At 38.3% G+C, this 16135-nt stretch overlaps 1 protein-coding gene across 2 annotated transcripts in view; it reads right to left on the bottom strand.

Annotated features, from left to right (window-relative positions):
* Nucleotides 1-16135, bottom strand: part of LOC119729500 (extended synaptotagmin-2-like) — a 29885-nt gene that overhangs the window by 12094 nt on the left and 1656 nt on the right. Inside the window, exons 3-16 of one of the 2 annotated variants that reach the window (XM_038202077.1) lie at nucleotides 13835-13876; nucleotides 13309-13446; nucleotides 11514-11590; nucleotides 9280-9355; nucleotides 8414-8503; nucleotides 7024-7079; nucleotides 5937-6057; nucleotides 4899-4998; nucleotides 4105-4175; nucleotides 3600-3688; nucleotides 3392-3440; nucleotides 2926-3015; nucleotides 2501-2545; nucleotides 226-345 (exon numbers count right to left, since the gene is read on the bottom strand). In XM_038202077.1, coding sequence (XP_038058005.1) covers nucleotides 226-345; nucleotides 2501-2545; nucleotides 2926-3015; nucleotides 3392-3440; nucleotides 3600-3688; nucleotides 4105-4175; nucleotides 4899-4998; nucleotides 5937-6057; nucleotides 7024-7079; nucleotides 8414-8503; nucleotides 9280-9355; nucleotides 11514-11590; nucleotides 13309-13446; nucleotides 13835-13876 — 1164 coding nt within the window. The remainder of the gene's footprint in view (nucleotides 1-225; nucleotides 346-2500; nucleotides 2546-2925; nucleotides 3016-3391; nucleotides 3441-3599; nucleotides 3689-4104; nucleotides 4176-4898; nucleotides 4999-5936; nucleotides 6058-7023; nucleotides 7080-8413; nucleotides 8504-9279; nucleotides 9356-11513; nucleotides 11591-13308; nucleotides 13447-13834; nucleotides 13877-16135) is intronic. The other variant, XM_038202078.1, reaches the window with a different exon arrangement.

Genomic DNA, 16135 nt, shown 5'->3' with positions numbered 1-16135 from the left:
AAGGCAAATGCAAACATAAGGTTGGCTAGCATTGTATGTTAGCAATGAGCAAATTCTTTTTTTAGATTTTTGTTATGTCTTTATTTTTCAGTGAGTGAAAACATTTGACAGATCCAACTGACTTCCATTGTGTAAGATTGGCTCGAGAGCCACCAACTCAAAGATGATTCTGGCAACCTATAAGACTCATTATTTTTTGAGTTGGGCCACATCTAGGATTCTTACCGGAAGGTCCTTAGCCGAGTCCAGCTTGACGATCAAGATGGCTGCAGACATGGACGTGTCATCTTCATCACTGTCCTCATCATCATCCTCCTCCTTGTTCCTCGCATTCATGTCCATGCGCTGTCCTCACAAAAATACAATACAAGATGCCGTTACTATGGCAACGAGAACGAGTTCCCAAGGTGATGGGGTTTTTTTTTTTTTTTTTTTTTTGCTTTTTGGTTTACTTTTTGTAAAGCGCTTAGAAACACTGCGTATGAAGCGCTATATAAATGTTAATTATTATTATTATTAACTTCTCTGAAACTCAAGTCAAGAAATGTCGAAATCTACTTTCCATGGGATTCTAACTTGATATAAACTTCAATGCCTCATTGATGTTCAAAAATAGGACACACACATCTGAACTTTGACTTGCACTATGAATACATGAGTACATGCTCATCAGAGACACTCCGAAACAAGGAATCAAATTTTAGTTGGAAAGTAGAGACAAATCTGTCAATAAAATCTAACCTCAAATACATCGTCTGCAATTACTGACTAAATGTCATGCCAGGGACACTATGTCACTGCATCAATAGTATTTTATCACCCTTTCAATATATGTCACCAAACAAAATTCTATGTAACTTTGCTGTCCAGTCTTTTGACAAAATAGATTTTTTTTTTTTTTGTACTTGCGATTTTTCACAAGTGGATCCTTAAAATAGAAACAAGAGGAGAAGTTCACTGTTCCCATCCAATGCATTCAGAAGGTGTCAATGAATACCAGTGAATTTGATGATGGAGAGGGTGCGGTGTGCATAGATCTTGAAGTGTGCCTCAGGAGCAGAACTTCATTCCATGTGGTACCTTAGATGTCACTGCGTCCAAATTATCTGATTGCAGCCAACAGGAATATACACGTGGATTCAGCCGGACCCATAGGCGCATGTGTTATTTCCAGCCGTAGATAAATAATTTGGAAGCAGTTTGACCCCAACCTCGTCCCCAGGGTGTCGAGCAGTACGCGCCCACCACTACCTGCTCTCTCACCCTTGTATTGGATCATTTGCATGTGCAAGATTTTTGAACACACATGCAAATGACGAATAGTCTGGTGCCTGCCTGTGCGTTACATTTGCGTTTGTTTTTGTACGCGGTGTCTGGGGTAAAAAAAGAATCAATTCGTCGCAGCGCGAGCATGGCGTGAGTTACGAAAACACTATTTTATTTTAATTAAACTGTTACGATCTTAACGAGACAACATGCAGTATCACATTTCATATTTAATACTAACAAATTGGAAAGGAAATTCATATTTTTGAGAAGGCGTAAACGAATGATTGCGAAAACACGTACTGCTCGTTGTTAATAACAACACCATGTACACGATATAAATCCATTTCTAGCCAATTGCGGTATTAAGTCAGGATACAGGAAGAAAGTTTCCTATCCAGGGCTTACTATTGGAAACGAGGTTGGAAATAAAGTAAGCACTGGGGACGAGGTTGGTTTGACCCCATCAAAATCTGACGCCAACCTAGGGTTGTGATTCTGAACAAGCCATACACAAAGTGCACTTGTAGGGGTGTGCATTTACAGGTAGTAATGGAACCAGGTACCCGATTGAAAAAAAACACGGGTACCCAGATACCCGTTGAAGAAACCCAAACCCAAAATTCAAACCTTGGAAGGTTTTGTTCAGATTGTTCATAAAAATCAAGGTGCGCGCGATAATACTATGCGTTAATACTACCACATCGGCGCATCAATGCAGCAACTCATGTGTGTATGGTGAGCTTTATAGCTTTATGGTGGAAAGTGCAGCTTTCGCGAGCATCATTGACTTTCAATGTGGCCTGGTTTTCACTTACAAATTTGTTAAATTGATCAAAAATTTATTAACATACGGGGGGATGAACCTGTGTTCACATGAACGGAGTGCCTATCACTCTTTTCGAAGCGATTGGGCCAGACTTGAGTCTATGAAATGCTGTGGGGGGATCGCCACACCTCCTCCACAGCGAGTCTGTTACCTTCCCAGCATTGAATATTAAATGTGGGTACCCATTTAACACCTGGGTTTAGAGGAGTAATTGAGGTAAAGCGTCTTACTCAAGGGCACAACACGCGTGGCCACGGCGGGCAAGAGAGTGGGACAGGCTTACAAATAGGAATGAAAACAACAAATGCCTTCAAAAAGGAACGTGCATGTCCGGCCAAACCCCATGGAAACTATTTAAATAAGATTGTGTCATCTGGTGGTTGCCATGGTAACATGCATCCCTACCTCCTCCATTTCCTCATCATGTTCCTCTTGGAGTTCCTCCTCAAGCTATGCGCATCAGGCAACGGCAGCGGAATACGCCAACGGGAATTTATCAATCATTTATTAAAGACTTTAAGCACATTACAGGCTGCCAATTATGGCATTTGAACTCCAAAAATCCAATGACATTCCAAGTGTTAAGAAAGAGATGTTGAGGGTTTTTTCAAACTAAGTTGAAAATCCTCAAAAACTGCTATGAACAATCGAACCTGCAATGCAAAAGTAGTGAACCAGGTTGATGTACTTTTTTCCCTTCTCTGAAAGATTCTGCTAATATTTGCAGTAGATTCTGTTGATGTTTGCAGTAGATCAGTCACCATTTTTTGTTCATATCATTCATAGTGAATTCAATGGGATAAATCTTTCAGTGAATTGCCTGTGTTTACCTCATAGATGGCCTTGGTGGAATCCGTCAGTGTCAACCAGGTCAGTTCCAGGTGAAGATCCCCCTGCTTGATTTCTTGCAAGGGAAGCCACTAAAAAATCAAACACCACAAAACAAATATTCCATAGAAATAAGAAAGGTCAATAGCTCACAACTGTGTAGTTACAAGATAGAACTTGTGACTACAAAGTTTGGGCCACACACCTTAGCAGTTTTCTCCTGCACTGCAAGGCTAATTATGTCCCATGGCAAGGGTATCCTTTAGTAGATAACAAATCTCAACATCAGAAACAAGAAATATGAGCCACAAACGGACAAAGTATAAAATGGTATATTTTGGCACACACTGCAAAAATAATGGAGAATTTAATCCCTTGTCATGTAGAAAAAAATTCTAGCATGTAGCAATCTGCTTGATTTTTCAAGTCTTCAATTTTTTTTTCTTTGTTTTTTGTTACAATACTCACAGCGTCCAGATGTCCCGTATCAGCCACATGTCGCACATTCAGGCTCAATCTGCAAGACGATAAAAACTTCCTGATTCAGAAGTCGTGATTTCACGCTTTGATGAATTAAAAGAAAATATAGTCTCTATATACCTAGTAAAACCAAAACATGCACCACTCAATATCAAAACACACACACAAAATGAAATGAAACATTAATATTATTTACGTTCCAAGGGCGTCATCTTTTCCTGGTCCTTCGTCTTTGTCCCAGACGTCAATGTCCAGCGTCTGGCCATGGCTTTGGTACACAATGGCCTAAAAATGAAGACAAATTGGGTCACAACTCGTTCACATTTTGTTGCCAATTAAAAGTTGGTATACATTGATATGAGCTGCCCACTAATGATTATTGGGGTGGCTTTAATTTTGGACTGAGAAACGTTTCCAATTTAGTTATAAAATGCATCAAAATTGTTTTGATACCCCACCAAATTAGCATCAGGATACTGCCTTTATTCGGTTTCGAAAAAAATCAAACAAAAAAAAGTAAAGAAAAGGTATGTAATAGGAAAGAAATGTGAAGATTTAAAGTAGGGCCGAAAGGTACAGAAAATAGTTGTCATTATATTACTATCTTCCCCACACGGCAAAATATATAGTACTACAGGGCAGGGTGTTTCGGAATCCATGTAACAAATGACCTAAATTTCAACGTCCAAAACCCGGCATACCTCAAAGTATTTATCCCAGACTGGCGTCAATGTCCTTTTCATGGCCTTGGTCTTGAAAGTCTTGGATCCAACTGCAAAGAATACAAATCAAGAAATAAGTCAACCTTAATTCTCCATTACTGGAACGACTTTTTTCCAAATGCTCCATGATAGCATCATGACTTTGAGTTTGAGCTTGATCCCTGGCCACATGGCCTATAACCTTTTTTGTTTTCTGACAAGCGCCCACGAAAAAAAGACATTGATACAATGGAAGACCACCAGCCTATAGGGCTGGATAGCTCAGTAGGTTGGGCACAGGTACGTGGTTCCACGTGACCACAAATTCGTAGCCTTGTGGAGACTCACACACAATAGGGAACAAAACATTGTAAAGGTCTCCACAAGGCAATGTCTATAGATGAATAGGTCTCCACAAGATTTTCACGAAATAGATATATGGGTTTTACTCAAAAACTAGGAATTTCCAAGGTGGGATTGATCAGTCGCAAATGGAAGAGTTTTAGAAAAGGGATATTAATTCCAAATTTCAGCCAAGGAAACTAATTCTGGTTAAAATAAGAGCATTTTGAAACTTCACTTTCAAAATTGAACACTTTACTACACGAGAACAAAGAAATGTCTCCACAAGGATACAAATTTTGGAATGTGTGTGGCAGGTCAATTTCCTCAAGTGGTGTCTTCGTTCAAGTAAATACAAAATTTGTTCTCAACAGAATTGTATGTGTGATTGCTGATGTGTGACGTTAGTGCAACAAATGAAGACACAGTCACAATTGTTTCCATTGACTCACCTCTGACAATGCAGTATGGGTCTGATTTGCCCTTGGACAGCACTGCGAAATCTTTGGCCACAAGATTCTTCGCCTCAATTACGTGGATGCGCAGCACTCCCTGCAAAAGCAATGGATTTGTCCACAGTCAATCAATTAATTATTTACTTTACTCACTGAAATAACAAGGAAAATGACTATGTTAACAATTCATAAATACTCGAGACAGTTTACCCATTCCTATTGGTCGAGAGCCCGTCACGGTGGTTGGTTTTAAACCACCTGTAAAACACCGCAGCGTTCTGCACCACATCTCGCAGAAAATGCCGCATGCACGCCAATCTCCATATAAGGAGATTTTTACGAGAAGCACATACCATAGACATGGCCAGAGGGGTGTTTCACAAAAACATGAAGTAAAAATAATTGTTGAACAAAATCATCGGAATTTTGTCAATATTTTACTTATTTTGACTTTTTGACCAAAAGGTATTTATGAACGGGAATAAATATGTGCTTGGCCAGTTTTAAACATGTATGTTTAAAACCGGCTAGGGGCCTGGACATGGATAATATCAGCGTCCAGGCCCCTATCCTGTTTTAAACGTACTTGTTTAAAACCGGCCAAACATATATTTATTCCCTTATATATAGTCAGTGTTGTAGTCGGGTACATTGCAAGTAAGTTAATCATCAGTCATCCTGTTACTCACAAATGAACTGTTCCCACCATTTTGAAATCTCAAATCAATATGGCCAAATTTCTTGGTTCTCGCAATTAGCGGGGAGTACTGTAGCAGAGAAGTCCGCACTTAAGGTTAGCATATTTCACAGGTTAGCGAGGAAGTTTTCACTTACTCGCATGCGTACATCCCTTAACTAAGGATTCTGTGGTTACGGGGTTAGCGCAGGGAATTTTCGTGCTTGTGATGTAAGCACAGAATGGTAATCATAAGCGCGGAATTCTGTGGTAAGCTGAGTGAGCCATGAAATTGGGCTCTGATGATGAATCCCTCTTTATCTCAACAATCTAATGATCCTCCTGGGATCCCCTCCCACCTGGGGCATCGGGTACTTGAGACTGCTGATGTCCACATCATCGATGAGCTTAATGGGCAATCTGTTGGGCAAGACAAGGAAGTTGGCCAGCTGGTCCTCCAAGATAGTCCTCAAGATACCGCTGGAATGAGACGGAAAGTTGTGATGGTTTAGATAACAATCGTTGAAAAAATTGTCGGCCCCAAATCCAAGGAGCTGCTAAGCATAGAAAATAATGTGCTTAGTAAAAACAGGTTACCAGCCAAAATCTCATACCATGTGTATTGCTCTTGACTTGTACGCTGCCATTTTTTGCTAAGCACGAAAATATTTCAAGCACTATCTGCTCAGCTGAAAATAAAATTGTGCCCAGCTGGATGGTCAGTCAGGTGCCCTGTTAGACTCACTGATCTCTGCACTAACTGGCCTGAATGCCACACGCTGACTGGCCTATTTTCTTTGACGCAACTGAAGCAGCAATTCCACCATCTTTCTTCCCCCTCAAGCGCAAGCTCTTGATCATTGCAACATGCTCACAGTTTCTAAAAAAGCACACAATTCATGACACTTGAGAATCCGTGGGCACAAGCATGTTCCAATAGTCAACAGCACACTCCAACTTGGAAGAAACCATAATGAACGCATGCGTCATGGGGGAACAAAGATGGCGAACAATTGCTTCAGTACGCAGGTATTATCAACCAGTCCAGTCACTATAAAGGTCAATGGTGATGTCACAGGTCAAAGGTCCTGTCAACTCTGGTCAACCCACTTCAAATTTCTCCTGGTTCACCCTGTGAATTCAGTTTGCCATTCCTTTACTTTTCATCACAACACCCAGTGATTTTGCTGCCCTCTTTTTATTTTCTGCATCATAGTTAGTGAAATTAAAGCATTCTCAACCTCGAAAAATATATTGTCAATTGTAATGCTTGTATAACGCTTTCATCGTATCAACAATCTCAAAGCGCTTTACAATTATTCCTCAGATTAAAAAGAACATACCCGTTATTGTCCACCCAACAGTTCTACGAATCTTTCTCTAAAAAAAAAAGAATTTCAGGATCCTGAAAGAATGAGGAATGACAATGAATAGTGTTTATTTTACCTCAATCCTGGGATGTCAAGGACATCTGCCAAATTGGTCAGATTGAAGTCAATAGCCTGGGGAAAAAAATGAAAATAGAAAATTAAGTGAAGACAACAGCAGGAAGCCGAGACCCCAAAACAGGACCTAAATGGGCCCTTTGTACTTAAGAGAGGTATAAAGATAATTCGTTTTTTATTTATACTTTTTATAATTTGAGGTAGTTTGTTTACTTTATTTTAATACAACTGCACCTGTTCCTATGGTGTAAATTGAGACTTTTTCCCCAATTAACCTTAACTCCCCAGCCTAATTTACTAGGAACCATACCCATTCTGGCAAATTCCAACACCCACATGGGAAATTGTACACAGACACTGTTGGACTTAGTTTCTGGAGGTATGCCAACCCCAGTCATGCCAGTGTAAAAGACTGGACCTATCCCAACAGATTTGAACAAAACCTGCTGTTGAACTTTGATGCGTTGAGTTTGGTTAAGGTTAATGAAAACAAAAATTGATAATGAACCTTTACTGCCTTTTGCAGTTGACTGGGCAGGATTGCAAGGCAATTGTTTTGCTTTACAGAACCAGAGAAAATTCAATTGGAATCAAGCTGATTCAGCATCTGTTTTTCGATTTAGACTGGATTGCATCCAGGGTTCAATAAATGTATAAATTTCAAAAGCCGTTTCATTTTTAATATCAAATTGCAGAAAATTAATACAGCAGGTGTTCTCTTAATTAGTATCAAACCACAGCTTTGCAAGCAAATGAAATAACCAGTCATGCATGGATACGATGAAAAGGTGAAGTTGGAATGCAGTTCTCAAAATATCACTTTTCAAAGTTTTCAACAATTTTTATGTTGCTCAGAACATTATGTTTATCAGACCGGGACGGAAAATTGGAGACGTGATGCACACATGTGCAGGTACTTATTTTTTCCTAGATGCATGTATTGGAAAGACATTGCTTAGATTCACAGATTCTGTTACAACATATTAGCCCTGATTGCAACTGAAAAGATTGAATCTTTTATTGAAAACATGGACTTCCAAAATGAGCATCAAAATTTCGACAACCTAAAGATAAACTGTCTCATGTGATGAATTCTTAAACCTTCCCCAAACACATGTTTAGCCTATTTGTTCTTGTTACGCTGAAAAGGGCCTTGCCTAATACACCACTGCCCCAGCACGCTCGGATATATTGGGTTTATCACGGAATAAATACGTGTTAACATACAAAATGACATGATGCGTTTTGTTGCAATGCATTTAGATAAACAATGGCAGTCATTAACAATGATACTTCTTACAATGTTGCTTTGCTTTGTTTGGTTTTAAGCTTTGAGTTAGTTTTTCGGAGAGAAGGGGAGGGGCAAACGGGATGTGGGAGGGGGTCATTACCGGTTTGTTGAGGAAATAGATGGACATTCCTCCAACCAGCGGGACCTTGTCAACCAATGGTTTCATCTCGACCCGCAGAGTGCCATGAAGCTGAAAATACAAGACAATTTGGAAATTTATAAACTATAAACTGTAAGACTCAACTTGTTTCAGTTCAGTCTGGTAAAGGCAAGGCACGGCAGTACGGTATATTTATGGACAAAATTCATCAAAATCAACTTTAAAAAAAAAAATTAAAATGTTATGGGTAAATCAGTCACACTGACTGACTGTGTACCGGTAGTTTACAATGTCACCAACTCATAGCATGCAATCTGTACCAGCCACTTCATAGACATTTATAAATATTCATAAGCTTACATACAATGAAAGTTCTAGATTTTAAATATCATAATTCACAACATGAAATCAGAATCATCAAGTATTTTCTCAACCTTAACAAGAACAATCATAAGCTAATGTATACAATCAGTGCCACCTTTGTGCTCAACCATACCATGAATATTCATAGACTAAGGTGCAACAGGTACAAGTTCTTGTCTCTACATCACCATGAATATACATAAACTAACTGGCATGCATATTCATAAACTAACTAACTTATCCAGGGGCCCAAGGGAGAACAGTTCTTAGATATCTGATGGGGCTACCCTGGTAAAATAAAACGATAAATAAATAAATCAACACTGGTTATTTTGCTCCATCCACCAACCATAAATATTCATGAACTTGCGTGCGATCGGTAACACTCCTTTGCTTGACCTACGTGTATGAATATTTATGAACTAAGGTACAATCAGTACCAGCTCTTTGCTTCTAATCATGGATATTTTGCTTGATCTTTATCTGAATATTTATAAGTTTACCTGGAGGCTCTCAATGCCAGCCTTGATTCTCTTGAGGGCTTTGACACTAATCTCGATATCACAGTTACCAGCATAGCTGCAAAACGAAACACAAGGTACACATCGTTAAAACAGTCATGCACAATAAATTTTTACTGTTGAAGGCATCAATGATGCAGACATTATAATGACATGCATTCTTGAGAAAAAAAATAGCTGCTGTCTGTGTGTGCAAAACAGTTAAAATAATTCAATTTTCAATAATTTTGCAAGTATAATTTTGAAATGATTTTCATCATTCAACTGAACTACTAATTTTACTGGTTATCTATGAGATTGCCTGCAGTGGATTCTCAATAAAATACAATATTTCTATAACAGTTTGAAATTTCGTGTTGCTATTTGGTGTTCCTATTGCAAAATACTGTGGGTGTTTCTTTTTTGTAACAGCCAATTATGTACATACATTTAACTTATACCCATATGCAAACCCCCCCCCCCCCCTCAGCTTGAAAAAAAACCCACATAATTACATCTGGATTAAAAAAAAAAAACTTTCTTTAACAAAAATTAAAGGGTCTATGCAATGATTTTTTTCTTAAGAACATATTCTGTGTACCTTTCTCCTCCTCTTAAATGTATGAAAACTATTTGACATCCCTTTTTGGTTAATCTTATTGAAAAGTGCACTCGTTAAAAAAAATTCAAAATTTAAATGCTTTTCCAGATAAACTGAGGGTGTTGTTGCTGTGATGTCATTTCAGGAGGACACTCTTCAGTTTCGAGGTTTTGTGTTCAAATTGTGAACCCGAAAATTTGCTCAGTGAAAATATTTGTGAGAAAAGTTTACTCAATGGCTGTACTAATATGTACTGACACCACAACAAATCACCAAAGAAAGGAAATTTACGACAGCAAAATATTCAAAATTCTGGCAACTTTTGGTGTTGAAATAGCTGTAACACTGAGGTTTCTGCCTGAAGTGACATCACACTTTTGCTCATGCATACATATGGACATTTCCATCAGCATAAAAACCAAAAAGGCACCAAAATACCCTTGAAAATTTTTACTTAACTGGTCTGATAGTTTCTATCAATGCTGTTGGAAATTTCCAGGATTTCATCATATGAAAAAAAGGCTCTCTTTGTAAACAACGGTTACAAAACACAGAACTACCAGCAAAACGAGAATCAAATTCCCTGGGCCCGGCTTCAGTGAACTACTAAGGCAGTCAAGCGCTGCTCTTAAAAAATTATCTGCTAAGCAAAAATCATGATCAATTCTATGACTTGTAACACCAGTTTTATTAAGCACATATTTTTTTTGTGTGCTAAGCATAACACTGGCCCATGAAAACATCAGACATAAAATAATCAGACATAAAAATAGTACCGGTTCCCTTTACAGGGCAATTTGCATACAATATTTATATGGATCTTGCTGCATTTCAGGAAATATAAGGGTACCTAATCTTTGTATCCAGGGTTTCATTAAAGTTCCAAATCAGTAATTTTTTAAGATCATTGTTTGAAAGCTTTATGTCTAGACATTTGCACAGAACCTGGACGCTTATTACTGTGATATTTTCATTGGATCTGGTTGAGGACAAAATATATTTTCTATGTTGACAGCACACACTGTCTCGTTTTTACTGAATCTACATATTCTATGGGACAAAATGTTTGTTAAAAAAACCTTAGGATGGAAATTATTGGACCATTGCTGGGGGGGGGGGGTTCAAATACAATGGTATTTTAACCGCATCAGCATCTTGGTTTAAACGCATCACTTGCATTTATTCCAAATGTAACCTACCGACTTTATTATCCAAAAGCTTACTTGGATTAAGGATCGTACATAACCAACCCATGAAATTATTCTGTCTGGCTTGTTGTCATTTAGGAGAAATCAAGAAATGTAGGTAATTTCCAATGATCAGTCAACTGACAGATTTTTGGAAATAAAGAGTACTACAGACACAATTGTGTTTTGTGATGTGATCAAAAGGCTGTGCACAATTTTTCACTTTTTCCTCAAAAAGTGTAATATCCACCGAGCTGCAACTTCAAGCTGCAAGTTCAACAGGTTAGGTTTGGAATACTCTTCTTTGGATTTTGGGGTGGTGTTATTTTTGGAAATTAGAAAAAAAATGCATGAAAAGCAAATGATTCTGTATGAATTTAAATATCCCAATAAAACAAACTATATGGTGCATATTAATATTGTCCTTGGGGGGGGGGGGGCCTACTTACAAGAGTTCCAAATCCAGAATAATTTCATCTCGTCCAACCTGGTCTGTGTACACCTTGACACCTCCGATACGTGGCGGCTAAAAAAATGCACAGACACACCAAAAAAAATATAAAAATTTGAAAGAACAACTTCATTTGATATAAAAATTTCTTTGAAATGCAAACAAATGATCGCATCTCTAACCTCAACCTAATCCCAATTTTGGAACCATAAAAGGAAATCATTGTTGAGGTTTTTGATATCTTTCAATGTTATTCTATGTATTGTACACAATTACAGCTTCTCTTCATACAATTATGAAATCTTCATTAAAAAAATTCCTGCATGAATTATTATTTTGCAACACAAACGATCTGCCGCAATGCAATGAACACGAGACCTGGTAAAAATAGCCTTGCAAAATGGGATCTATCAAATTTAATTGCACTGATGCCCTGGGAATTCAACCAGGTAAGCAATGAGGACAGATGGGAGACAGCTCCAGCAGCAACCATGAAATTAAAAACAAAAAACAAGTACGGAGGGAACAACACACATTTCCCTCAGCTATCCATCAACAATTAACACAACACTAAATGCTCGTTTGTTAATTTGACATTTAAGCGATGCCCAAATTTTTCCCCACACACATTTGTAATTTCAATCATAATAATTGATCAGTTAATTTTCATTATGTCAATTAGGGAAGATTGCGAAATCAATAATGAATGCAAAATTAAACAAACGATAACTTGAAGTTGAACCTAAGGCACCCAGTTAAACCTTGTAAAACTCTCATAAAATCTTGAGGACAGTTGAGGTAAACCTCGACTTACAGCCTCATTAGTTTTGCATTCTCTCCTTACAGATGTGTTTCAGACAATGAGACGGGAAACCGAGATCACAAAACCTTTGAACGACCATTGTCAGGATTTTGGTCAACCTTACCCACCTAGCTCTCTACAGGCTACATTCCTCAGTAAAACGTTCCTCCATTGTGCAAGACAACAATGGCCTATTCTTTGTACTTGCACCTTTCCAAATGGTGCAAAATCCTCCAAGATCTCCCTGGTGGATTGTGAATCCTCTGGGAGGCTTCATTTGTGTTGTTATCTCTATTGTGCCCTGCTGATCAATGGGGTCACTGAAGCCTTTCAGATTTTCCTGATCCAACGTAAGTACACGCATGGCCGTCCATGCAGTATAAAATAGCAATGGACAGATACTTGATTGTCCGAACCATTTGCTTGCCATTGTCTGCCACACAGATGGCGCCCAGGTCTCCCACACTATTAAACACAATTAAGCTTTGTTTGACAGAAGCGCCCTACCAATTGATGCACAGCTCGTGTGGCGCTACCAACAAAGATGATGGCTGTAAGATTGACTCTGACCCTCAGATATCCCTCAATTGGAGGAATTAGCAGGATTAGGGAACTTGATTTTGTGCACCACTGCATTCCTACACACTGTTGAATTTAAAGATTTAGGAAATACTAAACCCATTCAAACTTTTCTTCAAAGTTGCGTAGAAATATTTACTTCAAATATTTAAGTTACCCGTACCGGTAGGTACATGAAATGTTCGACATTTAAAACAAAAACAAAAACTGGTTACTGACTAGATTGACTGTTGCAATTGTTTGAAATGACTCCAGAGTCCAGAGTCTATTTAAAGAAAATTACTTTTCAAAGTTCTCCAAAAATCACCAGTCACTCCTGATACTAATCGTTTGTTGGGGACCCAACAGATCACCAAACAGTTCTCAGTTTGAGTTACTGTACACGTGTTTGAACACTAATCAACCAACTTACGTATGTGCCAAGTTTGATGGTTTCGAATTTGAAGGACTTGAGGTACGACGGTAGAGCTTTCAGTACCGCTGGCTCCACCGTGTCTCGCAGCATGGTCACCACGTAGCCCTCAATGAACGGCCACATCTGCTTGACCATCTGGAAATTTAATTTTTATTGTTTAAAAGAAAAAGAAATTAGTGAAGGGAATAATAAGGATCTGCATAAGACCAATCCTTCAGTGTCTGCTCCAGTGTCTGCATAATTCAGAGGATTTTCTGGAGTGAGATTGGTTGGGGGGGGGGGGGCTAATGAAAAAAACAACCTCCTGTTTGTTCTGTAGAGCCCTGAAATTGCGATATTAAAAAGGGTGGAATAAGGAGATAAGGTAATGGCATGAATAATTCTTGGGAAATGAACGTTCATGTCTGTGAACAGTTCAACAAGCAAATTGCACACATAGGCTTACATGTCTATTCTTTTAATATGTTTGTTGGCTGAACAAGAATAAATCCCAGAATGAAATTTGAAACAAAAAATTACAAACCTTATTTAGCCATTCAGCCCGCTCTGTATCAGGAAAGTACACCTGTAATTCAGAGAAAGGAACATACTTTTTAGGGCCCATGATCAGACAACATTAATGCAAAGGAAGTTTGAGTATCCTGTTTTTAAATAATCCAGGTATTATCTTTCAAATCTTTGGCATTTTATTTAAGCTTGGCTAACTGATACATTGTAAATTTAATGCTCTTTTGGCATCCGTTTTTTTCCCTATATATATGTTAAATTTATGATGATAACCAATTCAATGTTCACAAATCTAACAGTCATGTCTAAGTGCAATATCATATATTGAGCCCCGGCAATCCCAAGGCAAAATTCTTCCATGGGAATCAGGTTCAGCATACCAGACGTTGACCCTTAATCCCCCAGCCTGGGGGAATTCCAAGATTCGACTGGACTAATTGAAAGTTTGTTGGCAGATATTTCCAGAGATAATAAATAAGTGCATACAAGATACCGATATCCCCAATTGTTTGTACAGTAAGACTCAAATAAATCTCATGCTGCAGACAGCTCCGAATCTAAACATTTTAATGAAATTCCAGAGACATGATAAAATGTTGCTGACTGTAAACATGTAGGTATTGGAACAGTCTGCCAGTACGTACAGTCCACATACATGTACATGTACATGTACAGGATAATCCTGAATGAGATGTATTTCAAATACACGTTGACGATTTCTCTACCTCTAACCATTTCAAACCAACATGTGTAATCTGGCACATGGTTACGGTACATGTACATATGCACAACGGTGAATTGAATGACTTTTAACCCACTGTTAGTACTTTGGGGAAGTTCTATTGTATAAGCTATAATGGCTGGGATTACTAGTCAATCCATGTGCAACGTACCAACTTCAAATTTAAGGTTATAAAAATACAACCTTCACTTTGACACGTAGGCTATACATGTACTGTACATGCGTGTGTGTGAAATAGACATACATGTACAAAGTGCTAATAAGTACATTACACTTATCCACACTATGTGGCTGTGTACTTCTATCCAAGGTGTCTCCCTTTGTTAGAAATGTTTCAGCCCCATTGTCATTCAAATCCCATCATGGCCACTGCGCTACATGTATGTTGATTGATTCTACTGTTGAAGGCAGAACACACGCTGTTTTCCTCACATTTTAAAAATCATCTTCATGTCTTCTACTCTTCTCCCAAGTTTCTTTTTCATTTTTCCTCCTTTCCTGAAGAGGAGGGGAATCTTTTTTTTGCATCACTTCAACAGCAAGTAAAAGATTAATATTTTCACAAATGACCTTTGTTTCATTTAACAACATTATAATACCAGCCACTACACTTTGAACTGACTTTTTATTGTTTAATTGGAATTTGTTTTTATATTTTGTCTTCTTTTGTTACACTCCTAGTACAATTGAAGTACCCACCAGCACCTGCATACCACTAATAGCACCTATTGCTGGCAAAAATCAATGGCACGATGTCATCAGGTTTAAGTCTTTGGTAGTGACTCTGTGTAAGTTGAGAACATTCTTCAAGGCAACACAAGTCAAAGGCCACACTATTACTTTCATCCTAACGCAGCCTTGCATGAGCCTTGAACTGTACATTTATGTTGCGTATAGTCTGCAGAGGCACTAGGGCACCTAGGACAAAATGTTTGTGAACATTTTGAAAAAGAATTTTACAATTTGTGTTCAGAATGTGAAGTCAAGTATCATTGCTGTACAATAGACTGCATGTTGAATGCACATCAAATACAAATGTATACAGGGTGTTTCAATAAAAAGGAAACCCAAATTTGAAGAACCAGTATGGACAGACTAAATGTTTACTGGCTATAAAACTGGTATCATCTGAAAGCGTAATCTCTATGCTTTTCAATGATACCTTGTTTACCATTCCAGAGTCATGCATCACTGAGCGCCACTGTCATGAGATTTTGATGCAAAATTGCAGTTGGTTCACTTTCATGTCAAACACAATAGGCATGGTGTGCATGATAATAAGTATTCAAGAAGAAGACTAGAGTGCATAAAAAGAAACCAAAAAACAAGTCGGGTTGGTTTCAAAACTGGATTTTATTGTTTGCCATGAATTTCTCGTTTTGACCAAGCCACGTTCAAAACAATGTGCCATTTTCCCGAGGATTAACATTCAAGCCATTTCACAGACATTTCCGTAACAATAGGCACACCGTGCCCAGTGGGGTTTTTTTTTATGAAAGTGAACCATCTGCATTTTTGCATCCAGTTTTCAAGGCAATGATGCTCAGTGATGCATGACTCAGAAAACCTAAACAC

This window comes from Patiria miniata, unplaced genomic scaffold, assembly GCF_015706575.1.
Source record: "Patiria miniata isolate m_02_andy unplaced genomic scaffold, ASM1570657v1 HiC_scaffold_21, whole genome shotgun sequence".
In the NCBI taxonomy this organism is placed as follows: Eukaryota; Metazoa; Echinodermata; class Asteroidea; order Valvatida; family Asterinidae; genus Patiria; species Patiria miniata.
The sequence above is the reverse complement of the archived record's forward strand: the minus strand, read 5'-3'. Positions and strand labels throughout refer to the sequence as shown.